General features: G+C 32.0%; 2 protein-coding genes across 2 annotated transcripts; one reads left to right on the top strand and one right to left on the bottom strand.

Annotated features, from left to right (window-relative positions):
• Positions 1-1803: 1803 nt before the first annotated feature.
• Positions 1804-2424, bottom strand: LOC106711926 (coiled-coil-helix-coiled-coil-helix domain-containing protein 7). The gene is made up of 3 exons (XM_014504346.2): positions 2262-2424; positions 2080-2178; positions 1804-1970 (listed from the first exon to the last, which is right to left on the bottom strand). Exons 1-3 carry the CDS (start codon positions 2310-2312, stop codon positions 1863-1865), a joined length of 258 nt encoding a protein of 85 aa, XP_014359832.2. The 5' UTR covers positions 2313-2424; the 3' UTR covers positions 1804-1862.
• Positions 2425-2816: 392 nt separating this feature from the next.
• On the top strand, positions 2817-16201 carry LOC106711922 (partitioning defective protein 6). The gene is made up of 7 exons (XM_014504341.2): positions 2817-3021; positions 7529-7754; positions 12808-12935; positions 14024-14121; positions 14581-14749; positions 15260-15393; positions 15499-16201. Exons 1-7 carry the CDS (start codon positions 2962-2964, stop codon positions 15620-15622), a joined length of 939 nt encoding a protein of 312 aa, XP_014359827.1. The 5' UTR covers positions 2817-2961; the 3' UTR covers positions 15623-16201.
• Positions 16202-18999: the final 2798 nt, after the last annotated feature.

Below are 18999 nucleotides of genomic sequence, written 5' to 3' on the forward strand. Positions count from 1 at the left end.
AACTACCCATGTTCTACATGGATTTGTAAGCATGTTTTAATTTCTTAGTAGTTTTACATTTTCTTGATTCTCTAAGGGGTAGCAACCCTCCAGTGCACCCTTAGCAACACCCTTGATTCGTATTACAATACCAGTGTATCTAAATATATATTTTTAGGATCAACTTTTTTTGAGTTCTCAATGTCAAAAATAATGTACAAAAGCATATTGTTATCTATCTTGTTAAAGGGAATAAAATGGATGACATTATGTTGTCACACATGTGTTTTGGCAGTGAAAACTCATCGCTAATCAATTGTGTCTAAGCTAAGTTTCTAACTTTCTAAAATTAAGTCTATATTAATTTTAATATGTGTAATATTTAATTTAATACTAATTTGTATGTAATTATTAAATACTACCCGAGTACATAACATGTGACTACAAATTAATACTCTGAAGTCTGCAATTTATAAGCTATGACGTCATCAGATTCAAGTCTCATTGACCGTAGCAAAGGAAAATATTTTTAAATACATTTCTTTTTTTATTTAAATGGCTGTCTCAAAGATTGTGTTACATCTCGCACGAATCTCTTTTACTAAAGAGTTTTATTGTATTTTTTTTTTCATTTGTTAAGTTAAATAATCTTGTACCGCCATTTTGTTACGCTAATGTTACAAATCAAAGTGCCTGAATGTCTGAATAGATCATGTCTCATATTGTGAATATGTCCAATTTTTTTTTTTTTTTTTGTTATTACTAACAATATTATTACAAATTTTATTTTTTAACTATTGTATCAATTATTAATTTTCTTTATACATTTATCCAAAGATTTTTTTGAATCATAAATCATTTTATGTAATATAAAAATAAAAGTACATGATTGTTGTAGGTAGGTATAAAAAATTACCAATTTGCCTTTGTAAGATTGTAGCCCTTTAGTGATAAAACACATGCTAAACACATTTTAGCTTGAGAACACAATAACCCAAAATAAAATGTTATTTAATCTGTTTATTTGTTTTATTTCTACTAAGTTTTGGTGAATCTTCAGTCATAATACCTGTATTAATTACAGTTGAAGTTAGTCTATGACTGGATCCAATGGACAATGTCCAAAAGAGAGAAACTCTTGTTCCCAAGAAATCTCTTGTAAGGGAGAAAGCCTCTCAGTACCTTAAATGTTCCTTATTTTATTAATAACTATCTTTTACCCGCGACTCCGTCCGCGCGGAATAAAAAAAAATAGAAAACGGGGTAAAAATTATCCTATGTCTGTCTCCTGGTTCTAAGCTACCTGCCCACCAATTTTCAGTCAAATCGATTCAGCTGTTCTTGAGTTATAAATGGTGTACCTAACACGACTTTTTTTTTATAAGAGAAGGGGGCATATATATATATAGATATAAAATAACTGCAAAGTATACTAAAATAATATTTACAAGTTTTACAAAAACACTTTTTTTGTTTCCATATAGATTTAAATGGCCAGAAATGTTTATGGAACACCTAAAACCTAAAGTTGTTTCACCAATCTAATATGCGAAAATTTAGATGGATGGATGTTTGAAGGTATCACAAAAATGGCTCAACAGATCTTGATGAAATTTGCCACTGATGTAGAACATAGTTTGGAAGAACACATAGGCTACTTAATAGGTTTTTTCGTAATTACCGCGCAGCCAGAGTAGCACTTGACATCTACTTATTTTAATGTATGATTTAGTTTGGAGAACAATGTATGCAATATTGTTGGGTAACAGGTTAATAAAATAAACTAAATAATAATTTGTAGTTTTATTACAGTTGCTTACAGAATTATTCTCATAAAGTAAAATGTGATATTTGTTCATATATATTTATAAATGGTAATCATATTAATTCCCCCAAGATTTTATATATTCCTGTTTTACTTTTTCCCTTTCTTCCACATCAGGTAAATGAGGTTTTATTCCTTTTGCTCTTCTGTCCTTAGATACTTGATTCTGAAAAAAAAAAGAATTAAATTGTCTGCTCAATGTCCCTAAAGTTCTAGCCTAGATTAGAACTAGGTCTTAGTCAAGCAGATATTAATTGCATAAATTCCAATCTTACCCAAAACTTTTTACAGGTGTTATAGTTGTCAAAATAAGCTTCACATTTTTCCTGGTTGTATCCATTCTTATTTAAACACTCATAAGATTGGTTTTGCTCCTAAATTGAATAAATTATATAATGAAAAATAAACAGAAATTATTAACGAAATCGTCAAGTTCGTACAGTAGATAAATCGTAACCTTCAAACATGGATTCAAACGGGCGGCAGCATCGGCATTATTTAACTTCATTTTTTAATAATATTATATTGTTTTGTTATTTTTTTAGAAATTTCTCTTCCTTTTCATACTTTTAACATCACAATCAATTTATTTGTTGAATGATTGTCATTGTCAATGTCATAACAATGATGATAGATAATAGGACTGATTCCTTTACATCTAGGACCAAGTATTCTTTATCTGAGCTTACATACTTTTCGCTTGTTTCTCTTTTTTTTTGATACTTATTAAACTTTTCTTTCTAACTTCGTCTTTAAACTTGTGAAACAAAATAAAGTGATTTATATTATTTCATTGCCAATACTTTGCTATATGATTTATTTTTAAAAATATCAAGACAGCCAAAATCGTCGAATGTAAAACCGCGTACCACAGAACGTCAAATTATGCGTTTTCATCGGCTCATGTAAAGAACCTATTAAAACGCAGTTTAACTTTCATCCTTTATTATGATTGGTCGATAATTACTAATACTGTAAAATATTTGTAAACGAAACAGTATCTATTAAAATTACGACGCGAGAGTTACGAGTGTGAGGAACAGCCTCAATTATTTAAAAACTTTTTTATATTTTACAATGTTTTCTAGCAAATCAAGTGCCTAAATGTTTTAAAATAAATTTTTGGATTAAGTGTAAGTGTATTAAATGCTTTCGAGATGTCGAAGAATAAAATAGCTGCTCGTATCGACAGCCAAAGTGTAGAAGTTAAAACTAAGGTATGTAGGACTAAATTTCTAATTTATAGATTCTATTTATGAGAAAAGTTTGCAATTTATTGCACCCGTCTTCTTTATACTTACTGAAATGATCACATTCATAAAACGTTGCCTTTAAAGTGTTTAGATACTGACCAAATATATTGAGTTGGTGAAATTTAAACCTATATCTTAAATTCTTAGTCTTACTGATGGAAATAGGTCTCAAAGATAAAAATGAAATTTCCTAATTGTGTTAAAGATCTTGTTTTCTACAATTTACCAACGTATGTAGATAAGAAGCTCTTTTTAACCGACTGGCTCAGAGGTTAATATTTTTCATGTATATGTAGGTACGTTTTGATGTATTTTATTTTGTTTATATGTCAATTCCATTGAAAGGGTTTGTAGCCTAAACAACTGAAGGAATTTTAACAAGTGAGGTGTCATTAGATTCTGTTCTTTTCCGAACTGTGATAGAGTACAATTAGATGGGTTTTTTCTTTTTAATTGACAAATAGTGTATTATTTAGTTATTATTTTCACAAACACAAATTCCTTGCAGACTATTTCATAATTGTGTGGAAATTAAGCCTTCAACTAGTACTTTATGTTAATACTAGCTGTCTCCTGTGACTGTGAATTATGTGAAACTAGCTTTTACCCGCGACTCCGTCCGCGCGGAATAAAAATTGAAAACGAGGTAAAAATTATCCTATGTCCGTTTCCTGGTTCTAAGCTACCTGCCCACCAATTTTTAGTCAAATCGATTCAGCCGTTCTTAAGTTATAAATAGTGTAACTAACACGATTTTCTTTTATATATATAGATTAGAAAAAAACTTAGTTGCCTATGCACGGGTTACAATCTCACTCTGATCCAAAGTTTACCCAAATTGTTTCAGTAATTTTGGAATTCAATGATAATATTAGTAAGATATAGATAAAAGATGTGGGTAAATAATTTATTGTTTTGATGCATATTTAATATACATTTTGATGACTTACTAAATTGACCTACTAGTGACTAGAACCATTTTAATGTAAATGATGAATCATGGGCTTCTAACCTTTTGACAACCACATTGATAATGATTCATAGAATCCCTCTCAAGTACATAAGATTTTCACTGCTACAATGTATCTATAACAGAGATTCCCAAACATTTCTCATAGATCCATTTCAAAATTTTACCGGTGAAATTTATGCTGCGGCATTTTTTTCTCCAACTTAAAGACCCACAACTTTATTTCCCACCAACATACACATTGAGTCCCTCATGTCACCTTGTATCTCCCTAGACATACATAGCTATGTTCCTAAAACTATCACCTTCTTTATCACTAACATGCCCTTGTCTCTCAGAGGTTCAATATAGTACTACTTTTCCATATATCTCTAACAGCTGTCATATCTGAATTCACTCCTAATGCATATCCTCTTTCACACAATCCACCTATACTTTCTTCGGTCTTCCTATACCTTTGTAGCCATCCACTTTCAATCTTTTTTCTCATCTCATAATCATCTCTCCGCATAAAATTTCTATAACACAGGGTAACATTTTGCTTCTCAACTTATGTCTGGTGTTATGTTTAAACTTCCTCTACTATCAATGAGTCCTATGTATAATGGCCAAAGTAACAAATTGATTATTTTTACTTTTTTGTGTTAAAAGCTACTTTTTAGTTTAGTTGACATGCACTAAACACAAATACATATTTATAGGTGTAAATGTTATTTTTTTGCTGAAATAAATGCGGCCTATTTTCCTTAAGGTTGAAACTTTGAGAGTCTCTCCTGTAAAATTGTCAATTTGCACATTGGCAATCTATATACATTCTTAACTTTATCCCTTTTTGTCACACAACAAATCTATCTCACCTTAACCACATGCAATCTCCTTTCATCCGAAGCTTTGGTTGCTTTACATTACTATTATTACAACTGCTGAAGTCTTCTTTTTCAATAATAGTAAATCTAAGTTGGTATATCTAAAATATAAAATTCTCCTGTCGCGGTGTTTTTGGTTAAACTCCTCTGAAATGGCTTGACCGATTCTCATGAAATTTTGTGAGCATATTAAGTAGGTCTGAGAATCGGCCAACATCTATTTTTCATACCCCCACATTTAGTTTTTTTAACTGCGCGGGGACGGAGTCGCGGGCGACAGCTAATACTCTATAGAACTTTGTTATCTATCTCAATTGATATTCGAATGAAATCTGACAATATAATGATACAAGGCCAAAATGTAGTACTGAATACAATAAACAATACAACAATGAAGGTGTAATAAGAAACAACAATGAAATAATTTCATTGTAAGAAATATGATCATACAATTTGGACACAATTATAATTAAAAAATACTGCTGTTAGAAAGTGTAAGTGTTATTGAGAAATTGAGGAGCAGAAGGTTAGCGTGGTTTGGACATGTTATGCGGAGGGATGATAATCATATAAACAAAAAAGTAACAAGATTGAATGTGGATGGCTATAAAGGTAGAGGAAGACCAAAGAAAGTATGGATGGATTGTGTGAAAGAGGATATGCGTAAGAAGGGGGTAAATTCAGATATGACGGCTGATAGAGATGTATGGAGGAGTAGTACATACTGTGCCGACCCTCCATAGGGATAAGGGCAGGTTGATGATGATCTGTTAGAAAGTGTAAAGATGAATGATAATACAACTCGGAGGGAAATACGAAATAGAATACAAATTACATAATTTATAAAAATTGGTTCATTAATTTACGCTAGGGTCACAGTGGAACTTCATACATATAATCACATACATGGGACACATCCCCCACCAAGGGGCTTGAGCATACCATAATTTAGGTATGGATTGGCTTACAGCACACACCTTTGCAATTTCTTTGATGCAGGTCGCTTCACTATGTTTAATGCAGAAATGTTTTAAATATTCATTACTAGCTTTTGCCCGCAAATTTGTCTGCATAAAATTATAAAAAGGTGCCAAATTTCTGAGATCCATGCAGCCATTCTGGGGATACCTTTTAACAAAAATACATCCATTGAAACATTCCCATTTATAATACTAATAAAATGAGTAAGATTTAGTCTAACTCGAAATTTAGTTTACATCAATTATAATAATGATGTAATGCAAAGTCGGGGTGCATTGCTAGTGTAATAAATTGCTTTGTTTAAGGATACCAGTGAGAAAGGTCTTTGCCCTAAGATAGAACAATAGTATGTTATGCCACATTTTTTTGTGTTTACACAGTTAATTGTTTAGGTGCTTGTGGTTTTAGTGATTCATGTAAAAAAAATAGTTTTTAAATGGGCATAAATTGATTAATAATTAGCTCTTATTTTTGTTTTTTTTTTTATAATTCATATTTATTTGTTAAAGATAATCTATGCAAATATACTTTGTCATGTTTGTAAAAGGAAATATAGTTTGTTCCGTTTATTTTACCAGTAGAAAGGTGGCATGAGTGACACTAATATGAAATGTTAATTATTTGTCTGTACATTTTAATATTTTGTGAATTTCAATAAATTACTATTGCAATGTAGACATTTTCATCACAATACGTAATGCTACAATTTTCGTCGTATAATTTCATATAAAGAACTTTAATTAAGGTTGAATTCCACTAGTTAAAATTATTTCCATTTTCGTAAATATTATAACAATTCTTGTGATTGTTTTTGTGCTCTGACGTAAGATGTATTCTTGAAAGTTTGCGTCAATTTCAATGGCGCTTTATTGTTTGTTTTGTATGTTTTATTATTTAGTGAGTTATTGTTCAACGATCGAATTATTTTAACTCGCCTTAGTGTAATGTTGTTTGATTTTTTTCTATTAGGTATTCTTTGTATATATGTATTATATGATGTTGTTAATTACATGTTAAATAATTTCCTTGTTTGTGATTTTTCCCGCCAAAAACGATCTTTAATAGGAACTCTAGTAATGAATAAACAGATGCTAGAAAAATGTGTTTAAAAAAAAAAAAAATTCATTCGGTTTGAAAAAAAGAGCGTTTCCGCGTTGAATTTTCTTGTTTTTGCAGAGTATTCATTTAACCATATTTTTGGATTAAAATCCATGGTTTGCGTTTTGTTTGACTTGGTGTAACGCAAGATTTTACTGATTATCTCGTAAGCCAATAATGATAAGATAAATTACGATCAAATGTTTGAAAAGCTCGCAAGTTGCTGTGATAATTATAATTTTTTTATTTTCATAGAGAGAAATAATTAACTTCAAAATATTCTCCTCCAAAATATATTCCTGTCTATCAGGTATTAAACCTGATGACACTCTAGAGAGGAATAGAAAATCAATGACAGCTTCCACCTGAAAACAGATTTTTATTTATTATTATCCCTTATCCTTGTACTGCAAGACATAAGCCCCTCCGAGTTTTCTTCCATAATTCCCTATACAGTGATTTTTGTGGCTTCCAGTCCTGAAATTACGATCTAAAATTGTCTACTATGATATGCTTTCTTTATCATTTTGAAGAACTTTCCCCTTTATATCCACAGTTCGATGCAGAGTTCCGTCGCTTTGCTCTCAGTCGTACGGAGAAGTTGAAGTATGAAGACTTCAAGGGTCTGATAGAGAAGTTGCACCGTCTACACGACGTCGCCTTTCTAATCTCCTACACGGACCCTAGAGACGGTGATCTACTGCCGATCAACAATGACGATAACCTGGCCAGAGCGCTGCTTACCGCGAGGCCGCTACTCAGGGTTATCATACAAAGGAAAGGTAAGTGACACTAAGGGAAGAAAGTTAAATAATTGTTCTAGTTATTTCTGAAATGTACTGTGGGGGAATCTGGTGGTATTCCACATTGAAAGCGAAAATACGACAAATTGCATTTAACTATTATGGTGTCTTTTGCGCAACTTACTGCTAACTAATTGATTATTTTGTAAGAAGGGGTAGAGTTTGTCTCGTTGTAAGGTACAAGCTAATGTTTTTGTAAGTGGAAAACCGCGAAAGGCCCTGACTATACACTCGAGGACATTTATTTCCTACCCATTTTACCTAAAATGTAATTTGATGACTTCACAATTAATATGAAACTTGTCTAATCAAGATACATACGTCTTTGGTGATATTTTTGCTGTAAGATTCTATCTTAAGTGGGAACTGAATTAAATTCATCGACTGCACAAATAGCTGATATCCTGTTTAATTAACGCCCGTCATCAATAAGCAAATTTGCATAGAATACGACACACCCATATTTATTTTATGTTATTGTTATGAAATAAGGCTAACATTGCTTTGTATGTTCATGATATATAACAAGTAACATAGTAAGTTGTTTTTTTTTTCGAAAGTTTTAAATACTGGCCGGTTTGCAACAGACTGTCAATAGCACAAACTTTTTTGTTTGTCTATTGTTTTATACAATGGTTGTCATATTTACTATAAAAGGTTTTTTTATGAGTAAAGCTTAATATAAATATGAAAAAAACCGGAATAAAAACCCATACAATAACAGTATAAGTCCAACCGTTTAGGCTGTCGTCAAGACAAACATCAACGAAACATTCCCCAACATTTATCTCAATCGAGTAGTAATTGTAGTAAGGGGGGCGAAGCGGGGATTTTTGGATTTAATTGAGCGTGACTGTTAAGGTTCCCCACTTTGTAGCCAACCTAGTATTCCTACCAAAAATCTAATCGCTCCATGAACTAGCTTTGCTTCTAGAATAGTCGGTCAAAATTACTGCCACGCTCGAATTTATTGGAACGAAGTTCCTTATCGCGCGTTGTGAAAGGGGGCTAGACGGAAAAAATTCTTAGGAAAAGTTGTCACGACACTTTTTGCTATAGTATGTTAACGACGAATGAGCGCTACTTCACCATGGCAACGACGTGACAATATATAACGAAATTCATAGAAATAAAATGTACTTCTTGTGGAGACTTAAGTTTTTTATTCATAGAATAAACATTGGTTCCTTCACTAATTAATCGAAAGGAACTTCGTTCCATCCGGGTGTCCCAACACACCTCTCAAGTTTTTCTGAAATCCACGCTTCGCCTCCCTTACTAATGTGTGGATTTTCATTCTTTTTAACTATAATAAAGCACATTCATACCAAAGTGAATACGTATATACAGTTAATTTGAACTCATAGTTAGCGGACTGTGGCGGACCGGTGCATCTGTGCGTGTTTCCTTTCCCCATACATACATATTGTTCTGACTATTTTTACATATAGAATTTAAGAGATGACAACCATTTTTTAAACTATAAATATTACACGGAAAGATTTAAATTTTTGAAATTTGAATTAACTGCCTACATCCCCCCGGGACAAAAGCGTTATTATGATACTTGATGTGAATGACACAAGCCACAAGAATAATATAATATAAATTGTTTTGTATCATTTTTACAATTTAAAGAATATAATTGTAGTTCGAATTAATTTGCAAATAGTAGGAACATTATAAATGATCAATTAACTATTTACACAGAATGCCTCGATTAGAATTTAGAACCTATTTCCACTATCACTTCCAACCGCAAGCGGCTGCTATAAACAAAACACGCGTTTTTTCACTGATCTGGTAGTAACTGTTAATACATTAAAAAAAAAATGGGACCCACCTGCAAGCACTTCCTTTCGATTAAAATATTTTTCATCAAAATCGGGCCACCAGGGGCGGAGTTTCGCGGTAACACACATAAAAAAAAAAATACAGTCGAATTGATAACCTCCTTCTTTTTGAAGTCGGCTAAAAAGTTAAACTCACGCGTTAAATCTCTTAGTTGAAATAGAGTGTTAAGTAATTCCAGCTGTTTATGGAAGGTTGCCTTCAAAGGTACGCTCTTTGTTCAGATTTCACGCAGGTGTAGGCTTTGCTAGTGACGTCATATCTATAGAATCTCTTTGATATTTGAAATGTATGGGATAAAGGTAACTGCACACTGAATCGTTATTCTAGTCATTTATGTCACACGAAATTCAGTATATATTAAATTAGACTAATTTGAGGATCTTTACACGTGTTTAAGCGTAAAATGTATAAAAAAAATTATACAAGATTTCTTGACCCATATACTTGACCCTAATAGAAGTACCCTTAGTGTTGAGTATCTGTGAATAGCTCACGTTGTTATTCTTAGCTCGTAAGAGCGTTTTAATTTAACAGATAAAAACTGGCAATATTTAATTTTAAATTTTCTATTTTAAATTCTACTGACTGTAATTTAATTTTAAATTCTAATGTCTTTGTTCAATCCATTTAGGCTTTGAAAATATATAAATCATCGTGAACTAAAAATATATAAATATAATAACATTTAGTCCTTTGCACCATTATAACGTAATTAAAAACTAACGTATTACAAAATAAAATAAATGCGTAAAACAGAATTAAATCACAATTAAATTAGAATAAAGAAATATTTATAATTAACATAGCAATGCTGACCGGATAGGCTCCTCACTCTTTCTTACAGTGGGTCGGCTAAGTTCTATTCTTCCATATATTTCTATTAACCGTCACAACTGAATTCGTCATCTTCTTACGCGTTGCGTTTAAAGAAAGAAAGAAAAACATTTTCTGTTACACACATTATACATACAAAAAAATACATATAAGGCACAAACTTAATATAGCCCTTTACTCAATCTACACAGAGGACTTCCTTCACCATTGCAATCATTCATATTTTATTGCTAACTATCTGTCTACTCTACTGTGACTCCGTTCGCGCCGAATTGAAAAAAAAATAATAAGTAAACCTATCTGTTCTTCCAGACTGTGTTCTACATCTGTGCCAAATTTCATTAAGATCCGTTGATTCGTTCCGGAGATAACTTCAAACAAACATCCATCCATCTAAACTTTCACATTTAAAAATTAGTAAGATGTGCTAATCATCACTGGGCATAAAGCTAGGAAAGTAACCTAGTGTGTGCGTTATATTGAAAATAACCTAGACCCATATTAATGGTTCTCGCTCGTTCACAGACTATACCTACATAAGTTACTTGATGGATACGTTTTATTTGTAATCTATATATATAAAAGAAAGTTGTGTTAGTTACACCATTTATAACTCAAGAACGGCTGAATCGATTTGACTGAAAATTGGTGGGCAGGTAGCTTAGAAACAGGAAACGGACATAGGATAATTTTTACCCCGTTTTCTATTTTTTATTCCGCGCGGACGGAGTCGCGGGTAAATGCTAGTATGTATATAAAATTCTCGTGTCACAGTTTTCGTTCCCGTACTCCTCCGAAACGGCTTGACCGATTCTCATGAAATTTTGTGAGCATATTCAGTAGGTCTGAGAATCGGCCAACATCTATTTTTCATTTTTTTTTTAATTGCGCGCGGACGGAGTCGCGGGCGACAGCTAGTAACAAATATAAACATCTGTTAAAGTGGTCAGGGTGAATACCCATTAATGGTCAACTATACTTCATGGTCATAATTACTTGGAGGTCTAGTTTTACTGTCGGCTATTATAAACAAGGTATATGTAATAGTAATTGGTCGTAACTTTTTAAGAGGTTTGGAGTTAATTTGTCCAGTAGTGGGACAACGTGTGATAAATAAACCTAGTTTAGAGTAATGGTAGGCTTATCTTCAAGAAGGACCTTTTACATGTTTTTTTTTTTTGTATAATAAATAGATAGACAATTTTTCAGTCAGTTTCATAATACTTATCACGATGTAATAATTAATATTATAATATAAATAGCTTTTACCCGCGACTCCGTCCGCGCGCAGTTAAAAAAAAAACTAAATTGGGGGGCGGGTTATGAAAAATAGATGTTGGCCGATTTTCAGACCTACTGAATATGCTCACAAAATTTCATGAGAATCGGTCAAGCCGTTTCGGAGGAGTTCAAGTTCGAACCCCGTGACACGAGAATTAAAACGCGAGATAAAAAGGTTAGATCTTTTAAGAGATATCATAAGAGATGTAACTTTATTCAAAGGATAAGGTGATTTCTTAAAGCTACATGTTTTTCGACTCGAAACACATTTTTTCGTTAGAACTCTATACACTTTGAATCAATTCAATGAATAGTTGAACTAATTGCTTAGTTAGCAAGGCCAAGGTATTTGTTAAATCGCCTTAACTACTCGCTTCCGTTCTTTCTTGGACATTGGACTATTGTTGATGTCTTTTTACGTCACAAGTGGTCAAGGATCTTTTATTGACTAGGATTTATATTTTGAAGGCGAAAAAAAAGTGATCTGTAGTACTTGATTCAATAAATTTACTTATGCGTAAGTCACTTACAATAAAAAAATGCCATTAAGTACTGTACAAAATGTATACAGTAGGTTTTTCACAAATCGTAGTTAAAGAAATTAATTTACGACCCACCAAGGATCTAACATCACAGAAAAAATCCACAATAACAGCTCAATGCTACTAAAATATGTTGCTGTAATGAATTTTAGACCTTATGTAATCATTTCAAGGGATATTTTACCAAAATTACAAGTTGATTGTTTTAAGAAATATCTCTATGGGTGCTATGTAAAGGGCCAAAGTAACAAATTAATTATTTTTGCTTTTTTATGTTAAAAGCTTACTCTTTGTTTAGTTAACAACATGCACTAAACAAAATACACATTTACTGGTGTAAATGTTTTTTTTTTTGCTGAATTAAAAGGGCCTATGCGGCCTATTTTCTTATATGGTTGAAACTTTCGAGAGGCTCTACTGTAAAGTTGTCACTTTCCACATTGGCCCTTATTCGTAGGTGCCATCGATCTAATGAAAGTGTTCCAGATTTTTTTTTAATATCTCCTATTTCTTCATTTCAGGGGACAGTCTCGAAGAACTTAATGGATATGGTACAATGCGACCTAGGAACATAATCTCGTCTATCCTGAGCGGTACACCAGCGAAGAACAAAGGACTGGCTATATCTAATCCACACGACTTTAGAATGGTAACAAAGAATTTACTATATTATTAAGTGAAGCAAAACCTTTGTACATATACCTATAACTTTAGACTTTCGCGGTTTTTTGCTAATATACTGTTCGTAAGAAACGAGATTCTTACCATGATTAGGCTGTTTGAGAATCCGATATTTCGGCACAGTTGCATGCGCCATGTTCACGGGTTGACTGGTGTTGTGCGGTAGTGTAAAAAAGGTTAAACCTTTACCTTCTTTAGTAGTGGTCGCCGAATCAGAAAGAAGGTAGACCGATACGGCTATCTTTAACATTTTTTACACTACCGCACAACACCAGTCAACCCGTGAACATGGCGCATGCAACTGTGCCGAAATATCGGATTCTCAAACAGCCTAATCGTGGTAAGAATCCCGTTACTTACGAACGGTAACTTTGTACCTCTTTAAAAAGAAATTAGGCGAACGGATGAGAAGTGGATAAAGCTATTTTTTATCAAAAAAATTTGATTATTAAAGTTGTTGCCCTCGACTCTGTCTATGCGGAATTGAAAAAAAAAAAACTTAATTAGTAGCCTATGTGTTCTTCCAGACTATGTTCTACTTCTATGTCAAATTTCAACATGATCCATGCAGTCGTTCTGGATATAAATTCTTACAAACATGCATTCATAACCATTCAAACATTCGCATCTTACTAATATTATAAACTAGCTTTTACCCGCGACTCCGTCCGCGCGGAATAAAAGAAAAATAGAAAACGGGGTAAAAATTATCCTATGTCCTATTCCTGGTTCTAAGCTACCTGCCTGCCAATTTTCAGTCAAATCGAGTCAGTCGTTCTTGAGTTATAAATGGTGTAACTAACACGACTTTTTTTATATATATAGAATAGATATGAATGTTTAGATGGATGGATGTTTGTTTGAAGGTATCTCCAGAACGGCTCAACGGATCTCGATGAAATTTGGCATAGATGTAAAACATGGTTTAGAAGAACACATAGATTACTTATTGTGTTTTTTTATTCAATTCCGCGCGGACGGAGTCACGGGCGACAGCTAGTTGTATTATAAATATAATTAGTAAAATTATATTCATGTACTATTTTCTTTTTCTAGGTATCGGCAATTATTGATGTAGATATTGTGCCAGAGACGTGTAGAAGAGTGAAACTCCTCAAACATGGCTCTGACAGACCTTTGGGATTCTTTATCAGGTATGATTTTTATTATTTATTGTGTACTCTCCTCTTGCGAAGAGGATTGCTAGTTGATAATATGTGTATAATATGTGTGTATATGTGGATTCTTTATTTTTAAACATATAGCAAAATAGTTGTCACCCGCGGCTCTGTCTGCGCGAAGTTAAAAAAACTTAATAAGTAACCTATGTGTTCTTTCAGACTATGTTCTACATTTGTGCCGAATTTCATTGAAATCCTTTGAACCGTTCTGACTATATCTAATAACAAACATCCATCTATCTTAATTTATAAAGATTAGTAAGATAAGATATAAAATATAGCCTATGTTAATCAGGAATAATGTAGCTCTCTAATGGTACAAGAACTATTGAAATCGGTTCAGTAGTTTTTGAGTTTTTTCGTTACAAAACGAATATAAATGTTTATTTTGTGTAAATGTTACGTCAAGTTAATTATGTTATAACATAACAGAGACGGTACATCAGTACGTGTAACACCGAACGGTGTGGAACGTTCCCCCGGCATTTTCATATCGCGGCTAGTACCCGGTGGTCTCGCGGAATCCACCGGTTTATTGGGCGTCAACGACGAGGTCCTGGAAGTTAACGGTATCGATGTCTCCAACAAGACTTTGGATCAGGTCAGTGGTATTTATACCCTTATTCCACTAGCTAGAATAGGTTAAACAGTGACTTTGGGAATGGCGGTCTAGTGAAATAGTTACTTAGTGGAAATGTGTCACTTTCCGTAGGTGAGGAAATTACTTCTATATTTGAGTTTTTTTTTTTTTTCATACAAAAGATTTAACAAAGATTTTTATCTCGCCAAGTTGAGTTGGTAAACTTGAACACTTTGAATACACTGTTATATCTAAGGTTTTAATGTCAAATACTAGCAGTCGCCCGCGACTTTGTCAGAGAAGAATTAAAAAATAATAATAATAAAGTCTATATTAAAGTTTTAAAAAATTATCCTATAACATTCCCGCGTGCATCAACTACCTTCCCGTCAAAGTTCCGTCAAAATCGGTCCAGTCTTTCCGGAGATTACCGGTAACAAAGAACTTACGGACAGACACAGACAGACGATTATTTTTAATTAAAATGTATAGATTAAAACACTTGCTAAATTTATAAAAACTTCTCTTCAGGTGACGGACATGATGGTGGCTAACTCTTCGAACCTGATAATAACAGTCCGTCCAGCAAACCAGCGCGCTGGCCCTCCGCCGCCAGAGACAGTCTCCCGCCACTCGCAGCCTTCCAGCGAGCATGATGATGACAGGTACTTAACGGAACATAACCGAGACATACACGCGGTTAACACGCGTGTAACAACACAAATCGATGGCTGGCAAATATTATAAAATATTTTTTTATATAATTCCAGATTCGATCAAGATGAACAGGATGAGATAGTAGACCTGACAGCTGTGACCTTGGAGGACCAGAACCCTGAACCCTCCGCATTTCATATCCCCGTCAAAGACGACGGTCAAGTGCTACATCTTTAGTATATACTTGATAGGTATCGACGCGCGAGGATACAAGCGATTTTAGACCAAAACAACTAAGAAATAAGGTTTAAAATCACAGAATAAAGAAAAACAATTTTAGACTGAAACATACCTACGCTGCAGTGATTCTTAGAAGACAAGCGATTTTAAACTAAAACATCGTAGTAATTAGGACTAAAATCGCATGAATGCATTCCATAGTACTACAGGCATTCCATACTAAAGAAAGCTCAATACATTTGGTGCAGTGAAATGTTTATATTACAAGCGATTTTAAATCAACATATCTAAAGAATAAGGCCTAAAATCAAAGAAAGACAATTACTACGATGCAGTGTAATTTTTGGTATATCAAGCGACTTTAAACCATAATCTCTAAGCAATTGGTCACAAAATCGCAAGACATTCCGTAATCCGTGCAGTGAAGTGATTCATTTTAATATTTGCGTGTTGGTACAAACGATTATGCGCTTTATTAATATAGAGATACGTGTCAAAATAGTATATGTCGTTACGTCACAATATCGATTGTAAGTTAGCAATAATGAAAGCAATTATTTCTTTTTAAATTTTAAAATTAATTCACGTAATTTTTTTTTACATTATTCCATTCGTAAATTTTCTACAGTTTTCTTTTTTAAGTGGTCATAAAATGTTGGTTCATTTTATAAAGACTTTAATTAAACTAAAATTTTACTTAATATTAGACTGAATAAACTAGCTTTTACCCGCGACTCCGTTCGCGCGGAATAAAAAATAGAAAACGGGGTAAAAATTATCCTATGTCCGTTTCCTGGTTCTAAGCTACCTGTCCACAAATTTTCAGTCAAATCGATTCAGCCGTTCTTGAGTTATAAATAGTGTAACTAACACGACTTTCTTTTATATATATAGAAGATAGATGCGAAAGTTTTAATGGATGGATGGATGTTTGTTTGAAGGTATCTCCAGGTCCTGATGAAATTTGTCACAGATGTAGAACATAATCTGGAAGAACATAAATATACTTATTACGTTTTTTTTTATTCCACGCGAACAGAGTCGCGGGCGATAACTAGTATTAATATAAATATAATCTTGTAATAGATTCAAACTTGAAGAATAAAGTCTAAATGGTTAAGTTAAGAAAAAAGTAAGTTAAAAAAAATATGAATCATTGACCCCCTATGTTAAAGACAATATTATATAGTGCCTTAAATATAACTTGGCGTAATTTTTTTTTTTTTTTATTAAAAAAATAACAAAAAATCTACAATATTTCCTATGAACATAACGTGAATTAATTTTAAAATAATATAGATATATAATTAAGTATATAATCTTAAAAAAAAATGCTCCTGTTAATTACTAAAAAAAAATGTATTTACCTTGAAGTTAAATTAAGACCATTTTCTTATAAAACATATCAAGACAATTTAAATTGAAGTGAAGTTCAAAAATACACAACATCTAAACGTTAATTCTTCACTCAGGGTTGTCTTTATGTCTCTGGGTATGACGTTATTTTAATGAAATAATCTAGATAATGCATTTTTGTAGTTCCAATAGAAAGTGCCTAAAACTGTTATTATTGGCTCAATTATATATTACATAGTAATTATTTTATACATAATATGTATATGTTGTGAGTGCAATGAAAGTGTATTTTTTAAATTTTTTATTATTTTTTTTTGCATAAAAAATATCTCAAAATTTTTTCATACGTATATAGGAATTGATAAAATGTTTGTATATTTGTTGGTTATGTTTGGACCAATATCAAATGTTTGATCAAATATTTGACAAAAATAACTTTTCATTTGTTGCATAACACTTTCATTGTTACTTAATTTAATTATAAAATATATATTATAAAGGATGAAGTTCGTTAAATTTTACATTTTCGGTTTTTTTTTCTTTTTTTTTAAAGTGATTTTTTTTGTATGTATTTTTCGTAACTGTTAGTATATTAAATAATATTTATATTGAAATAACAACTTCCTATATTACATTCCTAAAAGTATTAAGAAATTATTTAAAATGAATTTAATTAAATGAAAAAATAGAAAAAAATAGTGTCGGTTGATTTTTTTTTTCTCTTTTCAATTTGGACAATAAATTAGTTTGTAGGTTTGAGGGATTCCATCCATATTGTTATTTTTTGATAGTAACTGAAGATGCATAAAAGAACTGCATTCTTTTTTAATGTTTAGAAAAAAAAATTCAATTATATTTAGGCTTAGGAATTATTTAGAGTGCGTTTCCACTGGCGCTACATTTGTACAAAAATTGTCACTGTGAATAATTTTTTTTTTTAAAAAAACAATGTTTTTACACTTGTGTTTCTGCAGTGGAAACATACATTTATGTTTATTTACTAAAGTGCACTGCATTCTAAGTTATAAAACTTTTACTATGTTAGTGCGGTAACAAATGTCTTGCGTTAACACTTCGCCATTTTATCTACGAAGTTGTGATGACGTCATCAAACCCATGTCATGTTTATTTACACGTGTAGTAATTTTATAATTTTTTTAAAGGTGCTGATTTGAATTTTTTTGTAACATCCCTCTTCTACTGTTAAAGTCGCTGTCGCCAGTGGAAATGGTACATTGCTCATTGAAATTGTAGCGCCAGTGGAAAAGCGGTTTAACGTCTAACGACGATGGAAATTAACATTCCTTTGCAAATATTGCCTAGAACCTCTTATATTTAGGCAATATTTGAATTTTGCTACCCAGTTTTTTTCATGCATTTAATCATTATTTATATACATTTTTTGTAATAGAAAAAAAAACATAAAATAAGGGCCTACGTTAGTGCCTTTTGATATACAGAACGACATATTAAAAAAAATCTGAACGTACAGACAATCAAAATCGGATATAATAACATTGAAATCCGATATAATTCGACATTTAGTTAAAGCCATATGTCGTTTAAAACGATTTCAACTCTATTCGGATTTAAACAGTCTCGAGTATTAACTAGACTTCTAATTATTTTAGTACTTTAAATAAATCTTGACCAGGAATATAAAAATCCTTACTGCATTAAAAAAACAAAGAAAGAAAAATTTTTTGCCAACCAAAAAATATAAAACACACAAGACACAAACTTGTTACAATATTGTGGCAAAATGAAGCACATCGAAGCATTACTAAATATATGGAACTGATTCCTTTACGTACATTAGAAAGTGATTAATTAAGAAGGCGACTGAAGTGCTTTTAAGCTAGGATTTTTATATTCTTGGTTTATTTAATGAATTTATAAGTTAAAAACGTTACTTATGTTTGTTAACATATCAAAAAGAGCTATGTAAAAGATTTAAAGGTTTAAAGATAAACTACCATTACAACTCGATTAGTTAAGTTATAAATGGTTAAACTTTG

The sequence above is a fragment of the Papilio machaon genome, chromosome 26, assembly GCF_912999745.1.
Source record: "Papilio machaon chromosome 26, ilPapMach1.1, whole genome shotgun sequence".
Lineage (NCBI taxonomy): Eukaryota > Metazoa > Arthropoda > Insecta > Lepidoptera > Papilionidae > Papilio > Papilio machaon.